Consider the following 25,353-nt stretch of genomic DNA (forward strand, 5'->3'; position numbering starts at 1 on the left):
CGTAAATAGCTTGGAGAATGAAACGAAAAATCCGGAGGCGTTCCGCGCGATTTCATCCAGCGCCTGTACGCTTCGATTTCAAACGCGCGTCTTCATTTGGGGGATTTCAGCCTCAGCGTTGCTGGAAGCGATCACATTTCAAATTCGCTGGCGCTCGATGACGTCATTCCGTCCTCTGATTGGATCGGTCAGAGCAAAGCGAAACTGCTGAAAGATACAAATTCATTCATCCAGTAAAAAAGAAAGAGAAGCCAGGGTACATTTTCAACAAAAGTGGAAAAAAGGTCAAAATAAAAAGGTGCTGAAAGCAACATTTGCAATTACCGTCTTGTGTTTTGAATTTGATGTAGTTGTCACGTACTGTCTCTTTTCCGTCTCTTTTTCCGTCCACAGCGTGCACGCGCACGGCCAAGACGAGAGCTGAACCGGCTCGATGGGGATTTGGCGCGTCACAACCAGCCTGTGAGACGGCCTGCCTTCAAGTGCCTCTTTGTCAGCCTCGAGTAAGCGCGCGGCAAGACGGCAGAATGACACGTTGGGAACCAGACTCTTCCTTGCGCCACGTCCGAGGACATTTTTATTTCCGCTTGACATGCGACGGGCAACTCTCACGTCGCCGTTAACAATGAATCCAATTTGCAACCACAAAAGTGATCAAATGAATCCACAAATATTTGTGATCTTTGTTTCCAAATTGTCCGATTTCAGTCCGGCGCCAGCCATTTCTGTCGCGCTGCGCGAAGGCAGAGTGATGAGCGAGGCGCTCTTTCGAAAGAAGACGTTTTGCCAACTTCTCAAGCGACTTTGGAAAACATCCATCAAGGTGGTTGCCAACCGAGACGGAAGCGTGGAACTTTTCATTTGCTTACGCGATGAACCGCAAGAAATCACCGATTATGTGCCATCTCACGGGTGGTCCTTCACAGGAAAAAGTAAAGAGGCGGCTCAGTGGTGAGTCCCCCCCCCCCCTCGGCCATCCATCCAAACAAACAACAGACAAGGTGACTTGTGTCCGTTTCCGGCTCACATGCAAAGGGAAGGCGGGAGCCCCCCCGCAGGCGCGCAACGGAAGCGCATCTGAAGGAAGGCGGGCCGGGCCGGCGGACGTCAGGAGAGGCGCAGGAAGCGGAAGAGCAGCGGGGCCAGGAAGAGCACGTTGAAGCCCACGGCGGCGTAGACCACGTAGCGGTAGGGCAGCTCCAGCCGGGCGCCGCGGCGGGCGCGCCGCACCTCGCGCTCGGGCACGGCCCAGACGCGGCGCAGCGCCGGCGCCACCAGCGCCTTCATCAGCGCCCGCGTGGCCACCAGCACCAGCACGCCGGCCCCCCAGCGGAGGGCCGCCGCCGCCGCCGCCGGGCCGGCGGCCGCCAGCGGGGGCGGCGCCAGCGGCAGGCGCTCGGGCGGCGGGTCGGGCAGCAGGCCCAGCAGCCGGTTGACGCGCGAGCCCAGCGCCACGCCGGCGCCCGAGCCCAGGATCTGCGCCGTGTCGGCGCGCGACGTGCTCCAGCCGTCCAGCGCGAAGGACAGCAGGCCCAGGCCGGCCGGCAAGGCCGCCGCCGCCGCCGGCGCGTAGGCGCCCGTCAGCACAAACTCGTCCACGGCGTCTAAGGCCGGCAGCAGGAAGAGCAGGATCAGCGCGCTGTACAGCACGCCCGCCATCACGTCCTGCCCACAGCAGCGTCAAACGCGTCAGGAGGGACGCGCCGCGCCGCGCCGCGCTGCGCAGCGCCGCGCCACTTTTCTCCCGCCGGCCCGATTGTGGGCCATCATCGGATGCGGAATGTCGGCTCCGTTTGCGGCGATGCGGCCGTGCCTCGCGTGTAATGCGTGCGTGCGTCTTCTTACCAGAAGCGAGTGCATGCCCATGTAGATGCGGCTGACGCACACCAGCAGACACCAGCACACGGCCAACGCCAGGCCCAGACTCAGCGAGTACTGCCAAACACAACACAACACAACGCCGCGTGACTCGCCGACGTCAAACACGTGTACGCGCACGCCAAGCCACGCCACGCGCGCGGAAACGCCGGGACACACGTCGAGGTCGAAGTCGAGCGAGGAAGCGTCAGGGAGCTCAAAGTCTGACGCGCACGCGCCGTCACCTTGCGCCTCATCTCCCGCGAAGGCCAAAGGTCATCCCGCTGCTCGCGGTCGAGTCCAAGCGGGCCCCCGCGCCAAGAGCGAGTATGCGGGCTCCACGTTGCGCGAGTCAGTCGCTCGGCTTTGTGCCGCGTCTTGGGGCTCCTCGCGCGGGTGACGCCCCCCGGTCACCTGCTTTTGCGTCACGTGCGCCGCGCCGCTTCAAATGTTCAACGAGCAACAGCCGAAGCTTCTCGTGCCGCTTCGTGGCCGCGGGTGCCGATGAGCCGCCCGCAAAGCCGCCCGTGCGGGTCAGCCGGCGCGTAAATCTTGCCCGCGGATTTTGCTGAGCGGAAGATGAAAGTCCAAGTCACGCGCGCGAGTAAGTTGTGTTAGTTCGCACTTTGCGTCCGTTCGGTGTGCCATCGAGTTCGACTTCAGGTCGCGAGTCGCTCGTTACCTGCCAGCGGCCGCGGGTGAGGAAGAAGAGCGCGAAGGGGATGGCGGTGCCGGACATGGCGTGCGTGGAGGGCATGCCGTACTCGCAGTCGTAGAACATCTCCACCTTGACGACGGGCGGCGAGGCGGGTCGCGACCAGCGCAGCACGTCCTTGGTGCACTGGCCCAGGTACATGACGCACACCCACACCATGATCAGCCGCCGGCTCACCAGCGCGTCCACGTTCCACAGCAGGAAGGGGAAGAAGCTCAAGTAGAAGGGCTCGTTGCCCAGCTCCGCGCCCAGCGTGAACAAGTAGTAGAGGAAGCGGTTCTCCGCCACGAACTCCTGGCCCGCGTCGTCCGTCAGCGAGTTGCGGCGCAGCGGCCTGCGAGAAGCGCCCGAGAAGCCTCCGCGCACGCCGCAAAGGCGCTGGAAGCGGGCGACCAGGTGGGGGTCCCGCAGGAAGCGGAACAGCTCGGCCAGGCGGCCGCGGCTCCCCATGTCGCGCGGAGACGCGAGCCTCGGGCTAGTCTCGGCCTCGCTACTCGCAAAGTCCAAAAGTCCGCTTTCGCCGTCTCGGAAGGAAGAGACCAGCGCGTAAGTCGCAAATTTTTGGGATCAACTCGCTCGAGTGCGAGCCTCGAGGCCCCGCCCCCTCGCTTCCTTCCGCCTTTCTCGGACGCCTTCCAGGACCGCCGTCAAACACGAAGCTCTCGCTTCGCTCGGTCACCCGGGCGAGGAAAAACGTCCCACAAAATGGGAGGCCCGCACAAAGGCCACCGCGGTGCCTCACGTACACAAACACGACGCTCCGGTCGCACGACGGCCGCACTTTGCGGAACAAACGCTCGGAGCGAGTTACTCCATGTCCGTGAATGCAACGCGGGCTCCGCCCAGCGCTGACAAAGTCCGAATGCGGCGGCGGCCGGCGGCAGAATCCAAAGGTCAAAAGGGCATCGACTTACGACGCTCAGACGTGCGTGTAGTTTTGGCACCTTTGCCGTCCACGTCGGCTCGTAGCCGCCCTTACAAATGATTAGGATTCCCCTTACGAAGCAACAAAAACTCGTACGACGCCGCACATCACGCTTCATCGATCCCACCGTACGCAGCTACGAAAAAAACGATATACGATTGAGGATGACTTTTGCCGGTTTGCCGTGCCAGCCGTAGCGATCGACGGCGCCATTGTCGTTGGCTACCGGCAGGTGAGAGCATCTGGTGTTGAGCCAAAATGCTCTTTGCCAGAATGTTTTTTTCTTTCCGTATAAAAGTTGTCATACGCCTTACATGATTTCAAATGATTAAAAAAAAAAACGACAGGTATGTGATGATATGAGACGGCCCGATTCCAGTCAGCGCGCCCGGATTCTCCAAGGTGCTCTCGCCGCGCCGTCCCGCCTCGAAGCGCGGTAGCCACGAGTCGTTGCGCATTTGAGCAAAATAGCGAGGAAACGGGCAACAAAAAGTCTTCTGGAGCAGGAACAGGCTTTTCATGCTTTTATAGCGTACGGCATGTGACGCTTTCAAATCATCGACGAGCGAGTGCTGTTGCGTACCGACATCAAAAGCGTGGGAAGAATGACTTGCTGCATCCTCTCTCGCAGAAGAGGAAAGAACTAACACCTGGCTGGCAGGGGGGGAATGATTGGTCCTTGATGCTAAAAAGTCCTCAATGCTAATAGCATTGTTCAATGCCATCAGAAGTGACGGCGGCGTGCGACTTTGGAATTCTGGCAAGAAGTCACTTGGGCAGGCCGCAAAAATCCACGCGACGGCTCAAATGTGGCGCTCCCAAACGAGGACGCCATTTGGAGAAAAGCAGCGGGACGAGCCGCTCCGAGGCCGTCACGCGGCCAGCTCGTCCAGCCGGCGGACGACGGCGCTCGCCAGGTTCAAGTAGGACAGCGCCTGGACAAAGAGCCGGAGGAAATTACACAAAGGCTTCCAACAATGGCCGCCCCACGGCCGCGCGCAGGCAAAGAAAAGGAGAAGAAGCACCTGTGGGCTGCCGGGCGAAGACACGACGACGGGCTCGCCTCTGTCGGACGTTTGCCTGATCTGGACGTGAAGAGGGACGTCGCCTGAGAGCAGACGGGCACAGGCGCACCCGTTCATGTCCACGTTTCGCTCCAAACCAGATCCGCCGGCCGCGCCAGAGGTGGCAATGGATGGGCCGTACCTAATAAAGCGACCCCCAGCGAGTCCGCCAGGCGCCTGGCGCCGTCCGAGCCGAAGATGGCCGTCTGCTGGCCGCACTTGGGGCACTCGAACGTGCTCATGTTTTGCACCAGGCCCAGAACCTGCAGACACGCACGCGCGTAGCGTAGCGCATGCGTGACGAGCGACCCGCCGATGTTGCACAAAATGATCCCGCCCCCGCCCCGAGCTTTTACCGGCACGTTGACTTTGCGAAACATTTGGGCTCCTCTGCTAGCGTCCAGCAGGGCGACGTCCTGAGGCGTGGTCACGATCACGGCACCTGCGGGCGAGGCGCACGAAAAGCGGCGACGCGGCCCCGGCAGATTGGCGGGTCAGGAGGACGTGGCCCGGGGTGTGTAGACTTTTAAAAAGGAGAATTGCCGGGCCGTGCTAACCTGCTATGGGGATGCTCTGCGTGATGGTCAGCTGCACGTCGCCCGTGCCGGGAGGCATGTCGACCACCAGGTAGTCCAGAGAGCCCCACTCCACCTACACACCCCCCCCCCCCCCCAGGCGTGCTTAAAGTGCCTCTAAAACATGCACGCACACGTACTTGTGTGCACACCAGGGTTGGAAATGAAGGCCCAAAGCTCATGCGGGATATGAAAACAAAGAAAAAGCACTGGAATTTGACTCGGCGTTTGCCTTCTAAAATGTAAACAGTGCTTTGTTTTTTGAAAGCATTTTTTTCCCCGCTTGATCTCGGACGACCCCGGTGCGCACGCATGCGGTACACGGGCGCGCGCAGCCAGGAAGGAAGCGGCCCGCCGGAACCTGTCTGAGCAGCTTGTCCAAAGCCGACATGACCATGAGGCCCCTCCACACGATGGGGGCGTCGTCGTCCACCAGGAAGCCCATCGACATGCTGGCGGGACAGGAGAGCGCGTGAGAAACGCCACCGGCTCAATGGCAAAAGGTATGCAGAGCTGCGCTGGCGGCATATTTTCAATCAAATACTCACCAAGGAACGCCGTAGTTGGTCAGTGGGAGCATGCGATTGTCTGGACGTACAAAAGAAAACAAAAAAATCTAATAAAATCTCACGCGGGTTTTCGGACACGGATGAAAATGAAATCCCAATTTATGTGTATATGTCTGTGCGTGTGTGTGTATGGATAGACAGAGCGAGCTCGCTTGATCATTTGCAACAGTAGAGATTGAGAGCTTGCTGGATCCAGTAGCTAGCTAGCTCCACGGATGTATACAGAAGCTAGCTAGCTAGCTAGCTACATAGAGTCGGCTAGATCCAGGAGTTAGCTAGCTACATAGAGACGTAGGAAAATAGTTGGCTCGCTAGCTACATAGACAGACAGCTAGCTAGCTAGCGAGCCAAGACGGACAGACAAGATCGACGGCTCGCTAGATGGATGGCCGCGTCATTCTTCTTTGTGCCGCCGTATTACCTTCAGTGAGCTGCGGGTTTCCCTTCAGGTTCATCATCTTGGGAAGGGACGGCCCATAGACGTCAGCGTCCAGCAGCCCCACCGCCTTGGACTGAAAGTACAAAAGGCATCGAGGAGAACCGCGGGGAGCGCTTCTGCAACTCTTCCCCACTTGCGCAACATTTTCTGGGCTCCGCCTCGAAGGAACAATGTGCAAAAAGCAAATGACAGCGCTCACGCCACAATTGTACTCGTCTTGTGGCACGAGCATCGATAGCTTGCCGTGAACATCTCGGGTCGCGACTTGGAGCTTTCACTCCATGGCTCGTTTTCATCTCGTATCTGCCGTACGCGCCGGCAGCGCCGGAGTAGGAACGGCTTTGAAGGGCTTTGTCACGCGCGGATTCTAGCGACGGTACATTTGTTCCCTTCGCCCTTTTTTGACATTTTCCATCATCTGCCTTTTCCTTTTCCAATCTTTGCGCTGAAAATTGCTTGCTGTGGTCCAAAAATAGCCCACTGGGGCTTTTCCCATGAATAATTGGCATTTGGATTACGGCAGTGATCCGACGAATTCATTGTGATGATCATTTAGGACATCGGTGTATTGCTTATTTATGCATGTATTTTGTTCCAAAACACTTGATAGCGCCGCAGCGGGCATCAATTGTTTGCCGGCCGGCCGATCCGTGGCAAAGCGCGGCGGCGGTTTGCGTGTGGCGGCCAGAAGTCCCTTCAACTTGATGGGAGGGCTTCCTCACCGGCTGGTTGGCCATCAACGCCAGCGCCAGGTTGACTTTGGAGGAACAAGAGGAAGAGACGTCGGTGCGACGAAGGCGGCGCCCGGCCGCTGAAGATGCGGCGCTGGCGTACCTGCGGTGGTGGACTTCCCCACGCCGCCTTTGCCCGAAGCCACCAGAAGCACCTGGCGGACGCCCGCGATGGCCTTTCGCTTGGGGAGCCCTCGAGCCATCTGCTGCTTCTGACGCTGCGCCAGGGCCTCTGCGTCCAACGCCCTCTACCACGACAACAAGACCTCAGACAACCCCTTCGGGCGTAAGCGTAAAGACCGCGCAAAAGCGTCATTTGATCATTGCTCGTCAAACTAGCCGAGCGTCAACGGACAACCTATCGACCGTTACTTTGGGGTTTACATGGTGCCACTTCCGGCGTGGTCGTTATGAAAAACGGCGACTTGACGTCGCTCGGCAAACTGAACACAAAGCAAACGGCGTCTGAAGAGACGTCCCGAACTACTTACGTGCCGGCGTGTCAAGTGCAAACAGCGGGCAAAGGCGGCTTTCATTTGCGGCCCGCCTCGAAGAAGCACCGATGTGGCGGCGCGCGTTTCCAGGAAACAACAAAGTCCGCCGCGAGCGAAGAGCGCCATGTTTGAGGAGCTGCTCGGGTTGAGCCCTTGAGGCGCGTCAATGTTGCGCGAAACGCCAATTGCGACGCGTTTTCGACAAAACAAGAGACGCGCGGTTAGTTTTGGAACGATGACCGTGAAAAGAGGAAGCGGAGCAAGAATTTGAAGTATGCGGCCGACGGATATTTCACGCAGCAAAGATCCCGACGACGAAAGACGAGCGCAACTTTGAGCTTCTTCAACTTTGAGCATCCGCGGTGACGTCACAGGAAGGGCGCGAGCCCTCCAACGTTGTCAACATTTTCACTTCGCCGAAGCGGGTCCGCTTTCGATGGCCGACGGCGGCGGTTGTGCGACTCCGGTGGCCCGCGCGGTTCTGCAGCAATGTTTGCAGGCGAGGCTGCAGGTGAAGCCGCAGGACGAGCACCAGCAAGCTCAGTGGGTTCAGGTCAGCGCGACAATCCCCCTTCCTTGAGATCCGAAAAGCCTCTCTCAAAGTAAAGCGGCTTCCTTTTCATTGAAAACGAAAGTGACTCCCATTAACTTCCTCGGGGGGGGGGGGGGGGGGGGGGGCTTGGAAGGTGCCTTGCTCCACATACGCAGGCAGCCGTCCAACTTCCATTGGACATTCGGGAGGCTTTCCGGCGTGTCGGAAAACACGCCGACACATTTTGTGACGTGTGCTTGCAGATCGAAAGAGGCATGGTGCTCTACGTTTGTTTTTTGAAAGGCGCCACGGAAGACATCCTTCCCAAGATGGGTGAGTTGAGGCGGGGGAACCGCGGCACGTTTGCTCAACCGCCAACAACCGCTCAAAAGAATGTCTTTTTCGGTCAAGTTTCCGCGCTGCTGAACGTGCGCGTGTGCGAGGCTGCGTCCGGGAAGATGGTTTCGCTGGCCGAGCTCCCGGGCAGCCTCCTGGTGGTCCCTCAAGCCACGCTGGGGGGCAAAGCCAAGGGCAAGGCCATGCAGTACCACCACAACGTGGCCAAGGAGGACGGAATGCGACTCTACGAGCGCTTTGTGGATCTGTCGGCGGCCGGCGTCGCCGTGGAACACGGCACGTACGGCAACCGGCAGGTCCTCCACATCCAAACCAACGGACCGTACACGCACCTCATGGAGTTTTGAATGCCCCCCACCCCATTGTGTCACCCGATTAAAATGAATGAATCAACCAGATGCGCGTCACCGACTCTTTGCTTGACTCACGAGGTCGTCCGAGATGACCGCATGCCGACCATCATCAGTGGCCCGGTGGCGGCCCCGAGCGCCTGGGTTTAGGCACCCACGTGGACCCAACGAGCGGACCGAGACCCGCTTTTGCAGGCGGTCTCGGCGCTGTTGGCTGAAAAGGAAGCAGCGACCACAAAAATGCATCATCAACCGATTTCATTTGTTCGCAGCAACAACACCAACAGCTAAATTGTTCCACGTCGGCAGTTTCCATCCAAATTGTTCCATGTCGGCACCGCGCTTGCCTTCAGGAAGTTAGTTCAAGTGGCCCGCATCATGATTAGACACTTGACAGCAAGCACTTCCTCTGAAGGAATGTCAGGTTAACTCGTTCACTCCCAAAGACGTTTTTCAACGTCTTTTCAGACTTGGTCTAGAATCAAGTTAAGAGTCTTCACACTAGAAAGCGGAATCCGGCGTCCCGCCGCCCAATCGGCCGTCTCGACACGTCCTTCGGTGCGCCGTCCCGCCTCGTTTTGTCCGACCCGAACACCTTGGTCCCAGCCGGGCGCACGGCGCCTTGAGGTGTCGGGGGGAGCTCGGGTTAGCTTTGGGCAAAGTTCTGCCGAGCTCCCGTCAGTCCCCCTCCCAGACGCAGTTACACTCTCTGAGCGGGTTACGGCGGCGCATGGCCGTCACCACGGTGATGCGGTTGGCCGACAGGCGCACCAGCTGGTCGATGAGCTCCCGGACGCAGGGGCTGGGCCACGGGTGGCCGTTCAGGTAGTCCCTCAGGATGAAAGAGCGCTCCACCAGGAGCTCCAGCCGCTCCAGGTGACGAAGACGCTGCAGGCTCAGGAGGTCCTTCTCGGGCTCGCGGCGGAAGAACCTGGGTGGGGGGCGGGGGGAGGCGGCATCAGCATCATCGGCAGCATCGATCCTGTCCCCGACCTCGGTTTTCCCGCCCTACCTGCCGTTATTCCACGGTAGCCCGCCTTGCCATTTACTCGTCTCGGCTCTCCATCTTATCCTGCGCCGACCTCGCGGGCCCGCCTCGCATTATCCCGTCCCCTGTCTCGCCAGATCTTCCCGCCCGGCCTCGTCCTAGCCTACCTTCCCTCGTCCCTAACTTGTCTCGCGTCTTGACTTGTGTGCGTATGAGAGGCTGCGTCGCGAGTGGTCCTCCGCATGGGACCGGCACTCACCGTATGCGCAGCGTCCGCAGTTGAGGGAACAACATGGGGATGCGTCGGCACAGGCTTCCGCTGGAGCGGTTCTGCTCAATGTCCAGGTGCTCCAGGGCCAGAACTTTGGGCGCGATGGAGTCCAAATCCTTCAGCGTGATGGCCACGCGCAGCGTCAGCCGCGTGACGCTCGCCGGGATGCTGTTGGTGTACAGCGACAGGGAGTTGCCGCCTGCCCAGAGGACGGCGTTAGAGCGTATTATATGGCTCGCACCGAAAGAGTCCCGTTTGTGGCCGCCGAACAATATGACGGCTTGAAATCAAGTGATGCAATCTAACGCTTCGAGTTCATCCGTTTTTGTTTTGCTTTCACATGTAGGAGATTGAAAAAAAAATAAAAAATAGTCGGGTGGCTGTACACATGGACAGAAATGGAGACAGATTGATGAAAGGCGTGAAAAGACAAAAACGAACACTACAGTACGGTCCTTTTTTTTCACTTCAAGTTTTGGTCAAGTGCGATTTCTTGTCGAGAAGCAAGTTTTCCGTCGGCGGGGGACTCACCCACGATGCTGAGCGTCTCCAGGCGCATGAGCGGCGCCAGCCAGGACGCCAGGCGACAGTCCAGCCCGTCGCGGATGTAGCGGTAGTGCACCGTGAGCGAGCGCAGCGACGTCAAACTCCTCAGCGCGTCGTAGGGCAGGATGGTCTCGGGGTAGTCCACCAGCTCCAAACTGCTCAGGGCCGGACCCCCGTACTGAGAGCCTGAACGGGACGGACGGCCGCATAAGCAATTTACCCCCGCCGCCGCATTTCTACCGATCGGAGACGGGACGCCGATTTGGGCGTCCGGACGCGCTCGTCGCCAAGAGTTGAACGCGCGTTCGACGGCGAGGACGATTCCTTACGTCGGCCGCTCGGCATATGAAACGGCTCGAAAACGCAATCGTCCGAGAAATCGGCTCAACCTACTGGGGCGCCGCGGGTCCGGCGGGCTGAGGTAGTCGTCGGGCAGGGGCTCGCCCCTCATGCCCCACGAGAGGTGCGCCAGCTTGGGCAGGCCGGTCATCATGCGGTGGAAGTCGTCGCGGGGCACCGGGCGCGCCCGGTCCAGGCCGCAGCCCTCTCCCTGCTGGTGGAAGAGCAGGTAGCGCAGGTTGCCCAGGGCGGCCAGGCCGCGGACGAAGTCGGCGGCGGAGCGCAGGCGCACGTTGCACACGCTCAGGTGGGTGAGCCGGGCGCTCAGGTGCGCGCTCAGGCTCGGGCCCAGCATGGGCTCGGACCAGGCGGCGTCGCGCACGGCCAGCTCGCGCAAGTCGTCGAAGCGCAGCAGGTGGTCCAGGTACTTCTGCTTGTAGACGCGGCCGCCGTTGACGAAGGCCACGGCGCTGAGCGAAGGCAGGAACTTGACCAGGCGCCGCCACTCCTTGCGGCGCAGGTGGCGCACGGCCACGCGGGTCAGCTTGCGCCGGCGCAGCGTGTCCCAGAAGCCGAAGGTGTAGCGCCGCAGGTCGGACAGCGCCACCGCCCGGCCCCGCCACAGGTAAGGGTGGTCGGCCAGCAGGCGCAGGGCTCGGCACGAGCAGCGCACCGCCTGCATGTCGGCGGGGCCCAGGAAGTTCAGCACCGACACCCACAGCTCCGGAGGCAGCGGCGGGAGCTCCGACATGGCGGGCGGCCGAGGCGCGGTGCGGCGCGGCGGGCCGTCGGCTACGACCGCCGCATTCGCCGGCCGCTTAACACCGCCGACGGGTGGCCTCGGCGGGCGCCGCGCTCGTCTCCTGCCGCTCGGACGTCACCGCCGCCCTCGTCATTTTTGCTTTTCTTTTTTTTCTGAACGCTGGCTGTCGGCGTTGGAAGCGAACGCGACGTACGTACGCTACGATCGCTTTTGTCTTCCTTCTCCGCCCAGCGAGACGACGACGTGCGTCACTTCCGGCGACGCTGCCAATCATCAGGTGCCTTTTTTTCCTTCTTCTTCTTCTTCCTCAGCGAGAGCGGCGGTAAGCTCAACGAACGAGCGCATCAGCGCCCCTGGCGCCACCTGGTTAAATCGTACACTATTTTTTTTTAGTCCTTTCAAACAGCGGCAGCTGTAGCAAAGCGCTTAACAAAACAGTTAAGATAAAATAAAATAATAAACACAAAACACGGACAGTCGTGCAGTCCTAACCAGTTTTCCGTCACACGCTTTGTGTTTGAAGCAGTTTGAGATGAAAGAGGACAGAATCAAAGTGCTGGCACCAGTCCACAAAGTCCTCCCGCTCGTCCCCCGCTGTAATGACGGTGGCAGTTTGGAATAGGAGAATATTACTCAAAGTCTGACATCACATGTCCAGGTTTGTTTTAATCACACCAAAAATATGCTTCGATCGTAGACAAGAGAAGAAAAACAAGCAAAACGGACACCGTTGTCGTCCTCGATCCCACAAACACGTGGCGCTTAAAGCGCTTTCAGGGCAAACGTAGCCCTCGTGTTCACCTGCTGTCCGATGTGCTTTCTGGAACATACTCTTACAAAAAAAAACTCTTGGAGACACCCACGCACACGAGAGCAAAGGAGAAACGGCAGCTTTTCGTTTGCTGCTCGAGAAACAAACCCGAGTCTGGCAGAGGACGTTTGTCGTGTCCGACAAGCTTTTTGCGAGTAACAAACGATCAGCTTTGGCCCCCTTTCTCTACGCCGCCGGCGAGAAGGTGAGGATCATCCAGGCGATGACAAAGTAGAAGAGGAAGACGGGGTAGACCGCCAGGCCCTTGCGGTTGGGCGGCTGGCTGCCGGCCAGGAAGGCGGACGAGGCGAAGGCGGACCAGCCGAAGGAAGCCGCCACCGCCGTCAGGCGCGCGGCGAAGCCCGCGGCGCCCAACTTGCCCAGCAGGACCAGGCGGCACACCACCATGGCCGCCGTCAGCGGCAGGATGCAGTAGCCCAGCACGCACAGACTCTGGAAGAAGGAGATGGTGCCGCCCAGGAGCTTGGAGTTGAGCGTGATGACGATGGAGCCGAACCACGCGATGACGAACACCTGCCGAAAACATACGCGGCCGTCGTCAGCATCCCCGCGTCTCCCCCCCGCCAATACCCAGTTTGGCGTTGACCTAAGGGCCTAACAAGAGGCCGACGACGTTGCGGGCCTACCTCGGCGAACTGCGGCCCCCCTTGGTCGCCGGAGCGGGGCGCCGCGCCGCCCTGGAGGAGCAGCGCCAGGGTGACGCAGAGCAGCAGCGGGCCCCACAGGTCCCAGTCCCGAAGCAGCTCCGAATTCTGCTTGGGATACAGGACGTGCACGAACTTCTTGGCCACGGCGCGCAAGTCCCTCAGGATGGTCTCCTTCACCGGCTCGTCCAGCGTCGAGAGTTCGTCGTCGTCCGACGGCGTCGCGCGCACCGGCACGGAGATGTCGCCCTCCACGGGGGTGTCCTCCGGGACGGAGACCGACGCCAGGCCGGCGAACGGGCGGCTGGCGTCCGCCATTTTGCCGCGGGCGGAAAACGCCACAGGAGCGACTGCGACTCGACTCGATTCGCTCGGCTCTTCTTCTTCGCGTCGGGTTCAACGACGCAAAATGTCAAGCGACTGATATAGAATTCCAATACGAGCGACTTGTCCTACTCTCCGACGGCTCCACGTCAGCCGGAGATTGTTTACTTCCGCGTCCTGTTGAAAGCCCTTTCTTCTTCTTCTTTTTCCCTGTTTCATTTGAATGGCGCTCACGCGGAATACCGCCACCTAGCGGACTATAATGGGAGCCAGCGCGTCAACGTTGTTACGTGACCGAGCTGGATCTGTCAACACGAAATACATTCCGTCTTGACAAACGAATGTTGAACTAAATAAGCATAGAAACAGTGATATCGGTTCGCTGCCTCCACTGATTTATTTGACCTCCTTATTATTAGCGCCATTGAATACATCACAAAGACAAGAGATTGAACTTTCAAAGCGTATAAACGTGATTGTTTTTAGAAAATAAACATGAACTGAGTAGGCGTGAAAGCCACGGTCGCCGACGAGCGCCGCCATTTTCAAGCGCGCATCCGACGACATCGAGGTCCGGAGATGTGGCCGGGGTATCCCGGCGGAACCGGCAAAAGGAATCGAGCGGCCCTGCGATTCAGAGGAAAATCTCATTCGGATTCATTTTCATCACAACACGCGGCTGCTACCGACTTTCAAAAAAAAAAACAACAACAAAGAAAAACTGGATTCTCGTGAGAGAGCAAAGTTGCGGTTTGCGTCCGGAGCAAAGCCGGCGTCAGGCCTCCAGCAGGACGTGCCACCTGCACACTTGAGTCCCACGCGCCTCCTTCATGTCCCTCCAGTGGAGGCGCTCCTCCTCGCCGCTGCTGTTCTGGCCCAGGGCCGCCCAGCCGATCATCTCCTTGCGCTTGAGGCCGCGCCGGCCGTACACGCAGGCCACGAGCGTGACGTCCGACAGCTGGAAGAGGGCCACCTGGAAGACGAAGGTCTCCTTGTACACCGGGTTGGGCTGAGCGCGCCGCAGCGACGTCTTGCAGCGGGAGATCTCCCGCCCCACCGAGTTGAGCAGCGTCAGCCGGGCGTACGTGTCTGAGGCGCCGGCGGGCGAGGGGAACCACGTCGGAGACCGGGCCGCCGAAGGACATGGGGGGGGGGGGAAGGACAGGAGATGTGACGACGGGCGCCACGAAGAACGCCGGCACCGGGCACGGCCCGATCGTCGGCTCTTAACGGTGCGATTAGTTTGAGTAAGCGAGTACCCGGGGGTTTGCCGGCGGCCATGTTGCGGAAGCGGCTCCCCTTGACGATCTCCACTGACATCCTCCCGGTGGCGGCGCTGTAGGACAGGCCCATCAGGAGCTCGGGGGCGTCGGCGCCGCGCGCCAGCGAGGACGCGTCGTCGCCGGCCAGGCTGCGCTCCGAGTCGTCCGCGCTCTGGCGAGAACAAAAGTCGGGAGCCCGCGGGAACGCCGACGACGCGGAGCGAAGGCGACGAGAAGCGCCCGTCGCGCCGGCGACCATGACGTCGCCGCCGCCGGGCGCCAGCGCCAGAAGCACGTCGACGGATCCTCCGGCCCGGTCCACGCCGGCCAGGGGCAGAACCTTCTCGCCCATCATCCGGCGCCGGGACATCCTGCCCTCCAGGGCGTACATGCGGAAGCGCAGCGCCGACGCCGCCAGCCGGGAGGCCTCCACGCGCGTCAGGGTGAAGGTCTGGCCGAAGGCGAGCGCCGCCGCCGCCGCCGGCCCGCCGTCGGGACCCGGGCCCGGCCGCCTGAGCGAAGTCTTGTGTTTCTGCTTCTTGGCCGGCAGGAGGACCACGTGCACCTGCCAGGCGTCCGCCCCGCTGCGCCGCCGGTCGGGAAGATCTCGCGCCGACACCACGGTGACCAGGAGCTTCTCGCCGGCCGCCCGGTACTGCAGGGAGACCAGCAGGTCACAGCACTTGGAGACGGGGCGCAGAGCGAGCGGGCCGGTCGGCGGCGGGGGGGCGGCGTCGCTGGGGCGGGGCTCCTGGATCGGAGACAAAGATGGGAGGGAGGGCGGCGACGTTCTTCTTGGCTGGGCCCTTGCGTTATTTGTTGCCTTGCCTGAGTGCTCCTTTGATTGGACTATTAAACTTGGATTGACATTTAGGGTTTTTTTCTGATGAATTGAGTTAGACTGTAAAAAGACTGTAAAAAGTTTTTTTTTTGGGGGGGGGGTCTGATTTCGAAAATAGAAACGACTGACACGTATGGCAACAATATGGGCCCGGCCGAGCAGAAGACGGGATCGTTTCCCAGTTGAGGAAATCGAAGCGGAAGCACGCAGTACCTGAGACGTCCACGCGGGGGAGCCCACGCCATTTGGCAGGCGCCCCGCCTCCAGGTCCTCCGAGGCGACGCTCGTGATTGGCGGGAGGCCGACGGAGGGGGCGGGACTCTCTTGCGTGACCGCCCCCGAAGGCCGCTCCGGTGCCGAGGGCCCCTCCTCCGGCTCATTAGGGAGTTCGCGTCGATTGGTCGCCTCCGTGACTGCCGGCGGGAAATCGTCTGGAAGCAGATTTTCACCATTTTGTTGATGAGGCCATTCAGCTCAGTTACGTAATCCCTCCCACCCGGCAAGAGGAAGAGGAAGAGCTACGGACATCGGCACAACGCAATCACGGTTATTTGATGACAGTGGTGTGAAGTGTTTGCCCCAATGTACCTACAAAAAAATTGCGGGGGGGGGGGGCGGCGTCAAACTTAAATGACTAAATGAAGTCAAAGTCCTTCCTGCTGGAAAACTGCTCAATGTGGCTGAATGAGAACAATCGCGCAAGGAGGAGCGGGCCCAAATTCAACCGGCGGCGTGTGAAAGACTCGCTGCTAGTGATGGCGAACGCTCGATTGCAGTTGTTGCTGCCGAGGGCGGCGATTAGGTTTCGGGGGCAAAACGGTCCCTATTTGCGCCCAGATGCGGATCGGCGACCGGTCCGCGGCTCGTTCGGTCGCGGGCGTACCTTGGCGGTGGGACAGGCCAGCGCCGGGCGGCTTGTCGCGGCGGCGTCCCCCGGCGCCTCCGGGCGGCTGCTCCCCGCGCAAACTTTGCGCCCGCGACACCGAGATCTCGAACTGCTTCATCACCCGGTTGTCGCTGTCCGAGGAAGATGGGCCGCCGTCGTCCTCCGCGCCGCGGCTCCTGACTGGACGCGCACAAAACACGCGCTAAAAATGAGGGCGCCCGGCCGTCGATCCGCTTCCGATCCGGCACCCGGAGGACGTCGCGTCCCTTTCAAACGTTTGGCGAGCCAAACAAAGTTTTGTTTGTTTAAGCGGCTCATGAGCTAACAGCTCGCGTCTTGTTTGAGGTGCGACCGGAGCGGCGTGTTTGCTTCCAACTCTCGGTTGACTTTTTCAACGTATTCGGGGCGGCTCCCACGCCCGCTTTTCCACGGCAACGAAGGGCCTTCAAAATGGGCCAAAACTTCCTTTCAATTTTCACCAAAGGGCACATTGGCGCAGCGGGGCCAAGTGCACGATTGGGAGTCGGGACCTAACACGATTTTGGGCCCGACGTATGATCGGCCACCTGGGGCCGTCCGGTGCGGCGCCCCCAAAGTGACCCCTCGCGAGTCCATGGGGGTCAGCGCACCCGGTAATCATCCGGTCTCTGGAGAGTTGCCGGGCAAGGCACGAAGAGCTACTAGCATCGCAGAAGCCAAACGATGGCTACTCCGTGGATGTGCGGAGGGGTGGTCTCACCGAGGCCCTGCCGGAGCCCCGGCGAGCGCCGGTTCCGGGAGCGCCGGCTCCGCTCCAGACACGGAGCTCCGCCCACTCTGGAGAAGCACAGCATCTTGTTGATGAAGAGGAAGACCAGCGCCAGGGCAGCGATGAACACGCCCACCGCCGACAGGAAGCCCACCGCCTCCGCCGAGACTGCTCGCGGGAGGAAGAGGGGGCACACAAGCACGCACCGATCAGACCACACCAACGGACAACCTACACACAAACGCCACCACGACAACAGCAACAACAAACGCTCGGTAAGTGTCGGACTTGAAAAGGGGCAGGCAGGGGGGGGACAGAAAAACTTTTTCAGCTCGGAAAAAAAAGTCCAAGTCGCGAAAACCGGAAAAAAACAAGAAGAAGAAGCGAGAAGGTGAAATCGGAACCTCGGCAAATCGCGAGCCGCGTGAACAAACGCTATTGGCGCACGCGCTGGCCACTTGGGGGCAGCGCAGTGTCACGAGCGCACGGCTCCCGCAACTCGAATGAGAACCGAAGAAAGTCAAAGGGGATTCCACAGCGACTTTGGCGATGTTTCGAAAAACGATTCTTGCCTTGGCAAAATGTCCCCACCGACTTTGAGCGCGGGCGGAGATTCGGAAGGTCACGTGATCATCAGGCTCCACCTACTTGTGAAATCTGATGCCGTGGTGGAATTGGGCGCCGCGCCCATGTCTCCTCCTCCTCCTCCTTCACAACTTTTGTTGTGAAGAACAACAAAAGTTGCCTCCTGGTCTTCAAGTTCTCCTCCTTTTCCTCAACTTCTCCCTGGCGGACTCGGGCTCCTTCTCCTCTTCTCCGGCTGCTCATCTGTCGTCTGCCGCGCGGCCGAGGAGGAGGGCGTGGCCGGCGGGCGCCCGTACGTCACTCGCCGCAGGCCGCTTCGTGAGCAAACAGGAGCCGAGAAGGACTTGAAACCAGCGAGCGCAGAACAAACAGGAGCGCGCCCGAAGCCTTTTTCCTATGGGCCAGACAGGAAGCGGCTCCGGAAAGAGCCAATCAGACGGCGGAGGAGGAAGCCGAGGAGGTGCGGGAGCTTGGGCGGGAAGGCGCTCCCAAGCCTTTGCGCGCCTCATTTGGGACACGTCCCGGCCATGACCACTTTGTCACCTTCGTCGATCCCTGGCACAGAACGGTTTGGACGGAGGATGATAAGTTTTTTGAGGGGGGGGGGACAGATTAAGTCGAGAACGGAAGTGGGTTTTCGTCCGTCCCTTTCATCGCCCCTCAGCGGCCCAAGTCTGTGGCGTCGGGAGGCAACGTAACAAGGCCGCGGTGGAGCACCACTGCCACCCTGTGTACAGTCACAGAACATCACAAAGTGCCTACCGACGCCCATTTTGCCAACGAGCAATCCAGCCGCTAAAGAAAGCCGGCCGTGCGGTACCTCGCCGGACTCAAGAAGGCGGGCTCTGTATATGTCACTTCGACAGGAGACGACGCTTTTTTTCTGAACACAAATGGGGACGCAAGCGCTACACGCGGGCAAGACGCTCACTGCTCACGGGCACATTTGCTTTATCCACTGCGAAGAGCAGCTCATATGACTGCGGCATCGCACGTCACTTGCAGTCGTCGTCGTCGTCCAATTGTTTTTCTCGCTGCGCTCTTTATCTTGCTTCTTGCAGAGCAGCCGGGGGACATCCGAAACACGGGCGAAAAGCGCAATCCTCAAACGGCCATTTTCTTCCGTTTGGAGTTGGGAAACCAATCGCACGGCTGCGTGCGGCTGCAGCCAAAATGAACGGTTGGACAGATTGCACGGAGAAGACGACTCTCTGGGCAATCACGAAACACGTGGCTGTCGAGTCCATCTCTTTTTGGCATGTCAGTCGCCTGGCGATTGAGGCGCTCTTCGGAGCCTCCAAACAATCAAACGCTCAAGCGGGTGCGCGTCAACGTCGCGGCCGTCGAGAGGCCCGGCGGAGACGAGCGCGGCTCCTTCCCGCTGCTCGGCGGCTGGCTACTTACTGTCGGGGGCCATGGCGGCGACGGGCGAGCGGGCGGGCGAGAGGCTGCGACTCCGGTCTCCCCGGGTCACACTCCTCGGGAGAGAAGCGACATCCGGGACTTTCCGGCGCGGGCCGCACACCCGGAAGTGTCGAGCAACCGCGACGCCTTCACGGGCCCTGGAAAAGGACAGCTTCCCAGCCTTCACCTGAGAAGTCCAAACAGCCGCTGCTTCGAGCGCCGCAGCCCCCCCACCCCACCAAAAAAAATAAAAGCTTGCGGTGTGATACGGTATCACAATACATGCGAAACACAGCGCAATAACGCTCTGTTTGTCGCCGTGTTTTCCACAACAAGTGACGTTTAACATGGTTCGCAATGCAAGTTGAAAAAAAAAAGTGACAAGTGGGGCTTGGCTTCCTTCCCACTTTGTGACGGTGTGGCGGGAGTGGTTGCGGCGTGCGCGGTCGGAGTGTCGTCTGCCTTCGGCCCAAAGTCGACGAGGACAGGCGAGGACGGAGCGCCTGGAGCATCATCAGGCCATCTGAAAAGGAAACGAGGAGCTCGCTGCCACAATGGATCAGGCCCTAATGGGGGCCTTCACATGCTCTTGCCCTGTTGGGTTTTGTCCAGCGGCCTTTTTAATGTACGAGAAACAGGACAAAACACAACGGCTGCGGCTCAAGGAATCATTCAAATGCTTCCGTCAGAGAGAAAAGCGGACGACGGAGGGCGATTTTCAGGCCGGAAGCTCGTCACCGGCGGCCGCGTGTCTTCAAACACGGGCCGGGCGGCAAAGTCACTCTCCCGCGCTCTCGTCTTTCGGGGCTGAAAAGACAAGCGAGGTGCGTCAGAGGACGGACGCCGAGGCCAGGGCGAGCGAGACGGCGGCCATACCTCGCCGCCCGCCGCGATCCAGCGCCGTCAGATGGTGGATGCGAGTGGACATGGCGGCTTCTTTGCTCATGTCACCTGATGGGACGGAGCAGCCAGACGGAGCGTCAGACAAAGCCTCCAGGACGCGCCGTGCTTTGGCACCCCGAGGTCGGCCCTTCGCGGACTTTGTAAAAAAGCTCTTTGGCCGGCCGCCGCACGATTGCATTTTCTACATCGGATGCGAGTGATCGATTGGTTGGTTGCTAGGGGGCGGGGCTTACCTAGGATGCAAAGATTCTCAGCGGTCCTGGCTTTCAGCGACGCTTTGCCGGACTTGCCGCGTGCTTTTGAGAGGGCGGGGCCCGACTCCTCGCCGGCGTTCACTTCCACCTGCCGATGGCGGCGAGACTTGGGCGTCTCCCCGCGCAAACACCACGGGAGCCATTATTCAAACGCAGCCAGTTGAAAAACGCCAAAAGGGGACGACGAAGGCCGCGACATACCTCGGCGGCTTGACCGTACGCTTTGGACTTGATGGACGACAGCAGCTGAGCTCTGGCGGAACTCTGAACACATCGACGACACAAAAGTCAAATTATGGCGAGAGAGCGCGGCGCGGCGCCGCCCCGAGATCCGAGCGACCCCACCTTTCCGGTCAACGGCGCTTGCCCGAAGGAAGCCTCGGCCGCGGCTCTCCTTCAAGCCAACGGCGCCGCACTCGCTAAAGTACGTGTGGCCGAAACGTTTCAGCCGGGAGCGGCGCCGACTTTGGTTTGCTCCACCGTCGGGTCGCTCGTATCCGACGGCGACGGCGCCGGCAAGTCAACAAACATCAGGTGGCCCACCTCTGCGCGTGAAGACGTTCCCTCGCCGTGGCCCTGGTCCTCATCGCTCTCTTCCTGACAAAACCCCCCCGCAACCAGTTAGGGCGCAATGGAAAGGATGGACACGTCCCGTCCTCCGCCCACGCGCGTCGGTCGGGACAACCTGTCGCTTCCTCTTCTGCCAGCCGTGGAAATTGGCCAGGTGCCCTCGAAGCTGCGCCGGCAGGTTGCGGCGGATCAGGGCCACGCCCAGGCGCTCGCGCTGCGCTTCCGAGTAGACGGAAGACTTGAGCTTGCCGTACAGGTGGTGGATGTTGGACAGCTCCTGAAACCGGAGCAGAGCTTTGGACGCCGTCACGCCAAAAGCGGGCCGCCGCGGGAGCGCCGCTCACCTCCACGGCGTCTCGGCCCACCAGCTCCTGGGGGCCGCGCGCCCTGGCCACGAAGCGCTTGCACAGCCGAGAACGGGCCTCCTCCTTGCTCCTCTTGAACGTCAGCTGCCGGCGCAAAGAGCAAATGCAAAGGCGTCAGACGCTTGAAGAGCCGCCGGGCGGGCCGCTCCAACTCGGCGCTTAGCTTTCGCCAAGGGGAGGACAGAAAAAAAGAAAAAACGCCATGTCTTTTGCTGGCGTCTCCGAAACGCTTTTCCCCGTTCATAAGTGGACGTCGTCAACGCTGGGCTTGTGAAGCCCTTTGAGAGAAAGCGATTCAATTGGACTCGACTCCAAAAGGCCCAGCGAGAATTCAACGCAAGACGGAGCCGGATGACGGACGGCAACGCACTCCACTTTGGAGTCCGCCGATCCTCCATCAAGCGTCTCCAGTTGGCCCCAAACGCCGCCTCTCGACCGCCTCACTCCTACCCTGGCTCAATTTAGAGTCCTTCTGAAGGTTCTCCCATTCGTTTTCACATCTTGAAACGGCCGGCCCGGTGCCTCGGGTTTGCGGACTTTGGAAGCGCTCTCTTGCGTTGCGCTCACCAATGATGGCATGGCGGTGAAGTGGAAGGCTTTGCGGAAGAGCAGCTGACGCAGGAGGAAGACGGCGTCCAGATGCTGTGCTCCCACGGCGTCCTTCTCAAAGGCCAGCACGTCCTCCCAGTCCTTCAGCGCCATGCGGATCTGAAACAGTCAGAAATAAAACCCCCAAGTTTTCCACCTCAAGCGTGTGTGTGTGAGCCGGGTCGGGCCGGCGACGCTCACCGGCACGCGCGGCGAGGCCGTCTGGCAGTGGTAGAGGCCGTGGAGCAGGTAAAGTCCTCCCGCTCGGATCTGGAAGCTGAACGGGGGAAGGAAGTAGACGGCGGCCGCGTCCAACGCCGCCCGGCTGAAGGCTCGCTTCTCGCGACCTGCGGTGCCGCTGAAACGCCACTCGATCAATCAATTGGCCTCAACAACATCAAAGCCCAAAACAGGACCCCGTTTCAATATTGACGCTCCAGATATTGATTCTGTTTCGGGTCAAATCCGTCCAAATCTGTCCAGTATTGTATTCCGAGGTAAAAGCAAACACTTGCAAATGTCTTCCAGTGAAGAAAAAAAACCACGATGATAATCAGAGGACGAATCGGGGTAGATTTGCCGGCGAGACGTCGAAATCGGACGAGTTGGACAAAATGCGGTTTTGAAACGATTAAGCGGTTCTCAAAACATTTGTCCGTGAACTTGATTGGAGATGAGCGAGTAGCAATACCGCATCGCTATCAGTGAACAAACGTTGCTTAACGCCCGGACGACGTTTGGACGCGAGATGACCCGTCCGCGTGCTTTTAAGAGTGAACTTACAAACAGATCTGTCCAAACTTCATTTCCCTCCAGATTTGGGAGAAAACTTCAAAGCGAACCGAGTCCGTTTGTTGGAAGCGAGCGAGCAGCTCTTCGCAATCCGAGCGAACGTGTTGGTTCCACGACGATTTCGTCTTCATATTGCAACTAAAAAAAGTCACCCGACTATGTAACTATGTCCTCGAGGGTGGATTCTTTTCTGGATCCCTCTTTAAGATCGCTTGTTTCTTTGCGGCGCTCTGCGACGTTGACTCAACGACACACGCCAGGGCGTCCCTTTTCTATGACGTCACCGGCAGGCTGCGCGGAGTCGTTCGCGGCGCTCGGAAAACACAGCTTTCCTCGATGCGTCAACAGTCTGCGAGCGCGTTTGCCCCGACGTCAATGCTTCCGCGCAAAGAACAATCAATCACGTGACACCATTTGAGCCGCGTCGGATTCGTTCCTTGAAGGACGACGGAGAAATCTCAAGTCAAGTACGACTTTATGTTGAAAATTCATCCATCTCAACCAGACGTGACGTTGTTTCCCACCAGTTTGTGACTGGGTCAAAATCCGACTCATTGTGCCTAACGGCAGATTTATTCAGAACCGCAGAGCAAACTTCAACTCCTCTTTGTTGCCGTTCGTTCTTCGTTGCAGGGTCACTCTCTGCGGGGGTGATAAAGAATATGCGCACCGGCTGTAGGTGATCTCTGCTAGCGCGCAGCACTCCGATATCAAATTTGCACTCAGTTGGAAAACTCCAGAGCGGAGTCATGGTACAGTATTTCAAGCCACCGGCGGATTCGGAACGTCGTCGCGGAAATCGCTTCATGTTGCAGAAGAACAACTTGGGGAGGGCAACAAACAACAGTGGTCGTGTTCTGAAAACAAGTTTATTTGGAAAGAGGATAAACCTTTTGGGAGTTTCCAGCATTTTGTCTGCCGGCTGAAAATAGAAAGCGGGTGGCGCGAGGCGACCCGACTGGCAAGTAGACGAGCCTTTTTTGTTTTGTTTGTTTCCCGGTTGAGCGGCCGCTAAAAGTTGATTGGCCGACGTCCCAGAAGCTCACGGCCACAATCCAGTCGCCAAGGTTTTGTCCCTCGAATGCCTTTGGAAGAAAAGGGCCGCGCTCATCGACGCCCAACAAAGTTTGCTTGGTGAAGCAGCGAGCTTTATTCCTGCGCACATTGCTACATGTTCCCTTTGCTTCCAGTTGTCCACTCCGTCCATTCAAGAGTGCGTTGGTTTGGTTCCAGGTGCCAGCAGCTTGCTCGCACGACGCCAAGACGTCACCGAGGTGGCGCGGACGCGCGTCCGGACCGCCGACGTTCGCTCGTTCGTCACCCGCTCGCAAACATTCCGCGCTTTGACGCAAGCGCCGACTTCACTCCGAGTCTCGGCTCGCTCACACGCACGCATGCGCTCGGGGCGGACCGCAAGCAGGCGCCCGTCCACATTTGAGTTCGGGTTTGGCTTGCGCCCAAACTCCCAACATCGGCGTCCACAAAGTGCTCGTTGCCGACGGCCGGCGCGCGGCACCCCCCCGCCCCGAAACCCAAATTCTCTCCGCAATTGAGGAGATGCACGCGCTTTCACATTTCGATACGGTCGGCGGATATATTGGGAACGGATCGCCGCGCAGGCCCGCTTCCGATTCAGGTAGAATTGAGTCCCTCCGATTGAGTTTCCGCTGGGCCCCCCGACTCGCCTTCCGCAGCTGCACCGACCTCGCCAGCGATTCTCTGATAAACACGCATTTGCTCTATTTGGAAAAGAAACCAAAAGCTACTTCAGCAGGGGAAAAAGAAACAAGAACTTCCCCAAGAACTGAATTCCCGGCGAGAACGCTATCGAACGCTCCTTTTGTTTTTTTTGTTTTTTGTTGTCGTCGTCGTTCACGAGGAGACATGCAGACGTCGTGTGCGGGTGCGGTTTGTCCGTTTGTCCCTTTTCCCGGGCGGGATGTCGCGTTTCCCCTCGCAAATCCGCAGACGGGCACGCGCGCTCGAAATGAAGACGGCAAGAGAGAAAAGCCGTGGAAAAGCCGCCCGGCCGCTCCGAGTGACGATGAGGCAGATGAGGCTTCTGTGCAGAAATGTGACGACCTTGAGGAAGACGGGCTGGCTTTTTTTTTTTCCTTTTTCTTTTCCCCCAACCATCGAAGTGGGCGGACGTCGCCGGATGACAAGTCACATAGTTGACCCTTGACCCGAGTCCAAAAAAGAGGCGTTTGGCATCGTTCTCCTCAATGAAGCGCCTTGGCAACATTTTCCATCAGCAGTCCAACCCACCCCCCAAAAAGGGAACTCATTTTCTTGGTTAAAAAAAAAAAAAAAGTAATTTTCAAATTTTAGCTGCGGAAAAAAGGGAATTGAAAAGCAGGCCACAGGAATGATTTGCCGTGAAACATTTCATTGGTGTCGGGGTGCAACGGCGAACGGACGATCATGTGAACCGGCATCGACTTTGTTTGAGATGTCCAAATGTCAGCATCGCAGCCTCTCAATGGTCAAGCTGCCATTTTTGCAATCATCCGTGAAAGCGTTAAAGGCCCCCCATCCCTAAAAACCGCAAAACCCAAGAACTGCATCTGAATTTGTGATTTTGTTCAAGCGCGCTCCCTGCCAGAGTGCATTTGACGTTTGCCGACCTCCTCACATGGTCAAGGACGGCTTCTTTGATGGCGCTACGTTTGGCTCTTCACTGAACATTCATCGGGCAAGCCGCCTCAAAACGCGCTCGTAATCTTTGGCATTCGACTCGGCACCACTCGGATTTGTTCTTGGTTTGGCCGATCGCTGGGTGCTTACGATCGTCTTTCTTACCGACTTGCTTGACTCTTTGTTGTACATGTTCATTGCTC

The 25,353-nt window shown here is 59.2% G+C and overlaps 7 protein-coding genes across 16 annotated transcripts; 1 reads left to right on the top strand and 6 right to left on the bottom strand.

Moving 5' to 3' along the window:
- Positions 1-401: 401 nt before the first annotated feature.
- LOC127615023 (sphingosine-1-phosphate phosphatase 1-like) lies at positions 402-3,495 on the bottom strand. 2 transcript variants are annotated; one of them, XM_052086525.1, is made up of 3 exons: positions 2,540-3,486; positions 1,846-1,935; positions 547-1,665 (listed from the first exon to the last, which is right to left on the bottom strand). In XM_052086525.1, exons 1-3 carry the CDS (start codon positions 3,020-3,022, stop codon positions 1,108-1,110), a joined length of 1,131 nt encoding a protein of 376 aa, XP_051942485.1. In that variant the 5' UTR covers positions 3,023-3,486; the 3' UTR covers positions 547-1,107. The 2 variants fall into 2 exon arrangements, with proteins under 2 accessions (XP_051942486.1, XP_051942485.1); XM_052086526.1 differs by lacking the exon at positions 1,846-1,935 and having other exon boundaries at positions 402-1,665; positions 2,540-3,495.
- Positions 3,496-3,845: 350 nt separating this feature from the next.
- Positions 3,846-7,701, bottom strand: nubpl (nucleotide binding protein-like). Of its 5 annotated transcripts, XM_052086520.1 has the most exons (11): positions 7,367-7,701; positions 6,979-7,123; positions 6,867-6,901; positions 6,127-6,217; positions 5,685-5,724; positions 5,498-5,588; positions 5,119-5,212; positions 4,918-5,003; positions 4,704-4,824; positions 4,523-4,605; positions 3,846-4,432 (listed from the first exon to the last, which is right to left on the bottom strand). In XM_052086520.1, exons 1-11 carry the CDS (start codon positions 7,493-7,495, stop codon positions 4,370-4,372), a joined length of 978 nt encoding a protein of 325 aa, XP_051942480.1. In that variant the 5' UTR covers positions 7,496-7,701; the 3' UTR covers positions 3,846-4,369. The 5 variants fall into 5 exon arrangements, with proteins under 5 accessions (XP_051942480.1, XP_051942481.1, XP_051942482.1 ...); XM_052086521.1 differs by lacking the exon at positions 6,867-6,901 and having other exon boundaries at positions 7,367-7,696; XM_052086522.1 differs by lacking the exons at positions 5,685-5,724; positions 6,979-7,123; positions 7,367-7,701 and having other exon boundaries at positions 6,867-6,907.
- A 44-nt stretch (positions 7,702-7,745) lies between these two features.
- dtd2 (D-aminoacyl-tRNA deacylase 2) lies at positions 7,746-8,654 on the top strand. Its single transcript, XM_052086530.1, has 3 exons — positions 7,746-7,922; positions 8,165-8,234; positions 8,313-8,654. Exons 1-3 carry the CDS (start codon positions 7,806-7,808, stop codon positions 8,603-8,605), a joined length of 480 nt encoding a protein of 159 aa, XP_051942490.1. The 5' UTR covers positions 7,746-7,805; the 3' UTR covers positions 8,606-8,654.
- A 194-nt stretch (positions 8,655-8,848) lies between these two features.
- On the bottom strand, positions 8,849-11,781 carry im:7136021 (uncharacterized). Its single transcript, XM_052086519.1, has 4 exons — positions 10,807-11,781; positions 10,399-10,599; positions 9,856-10,066; positions 8,849-9,539 (listed from the first exon to the last, which is right to left on the bottom strand). The coding sequence occupies exons 1-4, from the start codon at positions 11,501-11,503 to the stop codon at positions 9,287-9,289; spliced, it is 1,362 nt and encodes a 453-aa protein (XP_051942479.1). The 5' UTR covers positions 11,504-11,781; the 3' UTR covers positions 8,849-9,286.
- A 380-nt stretch (positions 11,782-12,161) lies between these two features.
- On the bottom strand, positions 12,162-13,534 carry yipf6 (Yip1 domain family, member 6). Its single transcript, XM_052086529.1, has 2 exons — positions 12,974-13,534; positions 12,162-12,860 (listed from the first exon to the last, which is right to left on the bottom strand). The coding sequence occupies exons 1-2, from the start codon at positions 13,307-13,309 to the stop codon at positions 12,513-12,515; spliced, it is 684 nt and encodes a 227-aa protein (XP_051942489.1). The 5' UTR covers positions 13,310-13,534; the 3' UTR covers positions 12,162-12,512.
- Positions 13,535-13,924: 390 nt separating this feature from the next.
- syt16 (synaptotagmin XVI) lies at positions 13,925-19,250 on the bottom strand. Of its 5 annotated transcripts, none has more exons than XM_052086511.1 (6): positions 19,042-19,250; positions 17,044-17,283; positions 16,302-16,484; positions 15,632-15,849; positions 14,575-15,328; positions 13,925-14,404 (listed from the first exon to the last, which is right to left on the bottom strand). In XM_052086511.1, the coding sequence occupies exons 1-6, from the start codon at positions 19,052-19,054 to the stop codon at positions 14,091-14,093; spliced, it is 1,722 nt and encodes a 573-aa protein (XP_051942471.1). In that variant the 5' UTR covers positions 19,055-19,250; the 3' UTR covers positions 13,925-14,090. The 5 variants fall into 5 exon arrangements, with proteins under 5 accessions (XP_051942471.1, XP_051942473.1, XP_051942472.1 ...); XM_052086513.1 differs by having other exon boundaries at positions 17,044-17,220; positions 19,042-19,248; XM_052086512.1 differs by lacking the exon at positions 19,042-19,250 and adding an exon at positions 17,701-17,820 and having other exon boundaries at positions 17,044-17,220.
- A 393-nt stretch (positions 19,251-19,643) lies between these two features.
- On the bottom strand, positions 19,644-22,818 carry snapc1b (small nuclear RNA activating complex, polypeptide 1b). Its single transcript, XM_052086528.1, has 10 exons — positions 22,505-22,818; positions 21,923-22,079; positions 21,701-21,841; positions 21,113-21,217; positions 20,884-21,045; positions 20,742-20,795; positions 20,400-20,462; positions 20,178-20,313; positions 19,918-19,992; positions 19,644-19,848 (listed from the first exon to the last, which is right to left on the bottom strand). Exons 1-10 carry the CDS (start codon positions 22,642-22,644, stop codon positions 19,820-19,822), a joined length of 1,062 nt encoding a protein of 353 aa, XP_051942488.1. The 5' UTR covers positions 22,645-22,818; the 3' UTR covers positions 19,644-19,819.
- Between the last annotated feature and the right edge of the window lie 2,535 nt (positions 22,819-25,353).

Source organism: Hippocampus zosterae, chromosome 14 (assembly GCF_025434085.1).
Source record: "Hippocampus zosterae strain Florida chromosome 14, ASM2543408v3, whole genome shotgun sequence".
Classification (NCBI taxonomy): Eukaryota; Metazoa; Chordata; class Actinopteri; order Syngnathiformes; family Syngnathidae; genus Hippocampus; species Hippocampus zosterae.

Coding starts and splice junctions, on each gene's coding strand:
- LOC127615023 (XM_052086525.1), bottom strand. CDS start 3,022: ATGGGGAGCCGCGGCCGCCTGGCCGAGCTGTTCCGCTTCCTGCGGGAC. Junction 1,936..2,539: donor TCACCCGCGGCCGCTGGCAG/GTAACGAGCGAC, acceptor TGTGTTTGGCAG/TACTCGCTGAGTCTGGGCCT. Junction 1,666..1,845: donor TGGGCATGCACTCGCTTCTG/GTAAGAAGACGC, acceptor TGCTGTGGGCAG/GACGTGATGGCGGGCGTGCT.
- nubpl (XM_052086520.1), bottom strand. CDS start 7,495: ATGGCGCTCTTCGCTCGCGGCGGACTTTGTTGTTTCCTGGAAACGCGC. Junction 7,124..7,366: donor TGCACTTGACACGCCGGCAC/GTAAGTAGTTCG, acceptor TTGTCGTGGTAG/AGGGCGTTGGACGCAGAGGC. Junction 5,725..6,126: donor AAACCCGCAGCTCACTGAAG/GTAATACGGCGG, acceptor TTGTACGTCCAG/ACAATCGCATGCTCCCACTG.
- dtd2 (XM_052086530.1), top strand. CDS start 7,806: ATGGCCGACGGCGGCGGTTGTGCGACTCCGGTGGCCCGCGCGGTTCTG. Junction 7,923..8,164: donor AGCAAGCTCAGTGGGTTCAG/GTCAGCGCGACA, acceptor GTGTGCTTGCAG/ATCGAAAGAGGCATGGTGCT. Junction 8,235..8,312: donor AGACATCCTTCCCAAGATGG/GTGAGTTGAGGC, acceptor TTTTCGGTCAAG/TTTCCGCGCTGCTGAACGTG.
- im:7136021 (XM_052086519.1), bottom strand. CDS start 11,503: ATGTCGGAGCTCCCGCCGCTGCCTCCGGAGCTGTGGGTGTCGGTGCTG. Junction 10,600..10,806: donor GCCGGACCCGCGGCGCCCCA/GTAGGTTGAGCC, acceptor CGTCCCGTTCAG/GCTCTCAGTACGGGGGTCCG. Junction 9,540..9,855: donor CTGCGGACGCTGCGCATACG/GTGAGTGCCGGT, acceptor CCCCCCACCCAG/GTTCTTCCGCCGCGAGCCCG.
- yipf6 (XM_052086529.1), bottom strand. CDS start 13,309: ATGGCGGACGCCAGCCGCCCGTTCGCCGGCCTGGCGTCGGTCTCCGTC. Junction 12,861..12,973: donor GGGGGCCGCAGTTCGCCGAG/GTAGGCCCGCAA, acceptor TGTTTTCGGCAG/GTGTTCGTCATCGCGTGGTT.
- syt16 (XM_052086510.1), bottom strand. CDS start 17,743: ATGGGCGCGGCGCCCAATTCCACCACGGCATCAGATTTCACAA. Junction 17,284..17,700: donor CACGGCATCAGATTTCACAA/GTAGGTGGAGCC, acceptor GTTTGTGTGTAG/GTTGTCCGTTGGTGTGGTCT. Junction 15,850..16,301: donor TGGCCTGTCCCACCGCCAAG/GTACGCCCGCGA, acceptor ATCTGCTTCCAG/ACGATTTCCCGCCGGCAGTC.
- snapc1b (XM_052086528.1), bottom strand. CDS start 22,644: ATGAAGACGAAATCGTCGTGGAACCAACACGTTCGCTCGGATTGCGAA. Junction 20,463..20,741: donor GAACGTCTTCACGCGCAGAG/GTGGGCCACCTG, acceptor CGATGTGTTCAG/AGTTCCGCCAGAGCTCAGCT. Junction 19,993..20,177: donor TGAGAATCTTTGCATCCTAG/GTAAGCCCCGCC, acceptor CCGTCCCATCAG/GTGACATGAGCAAAGAAGCC.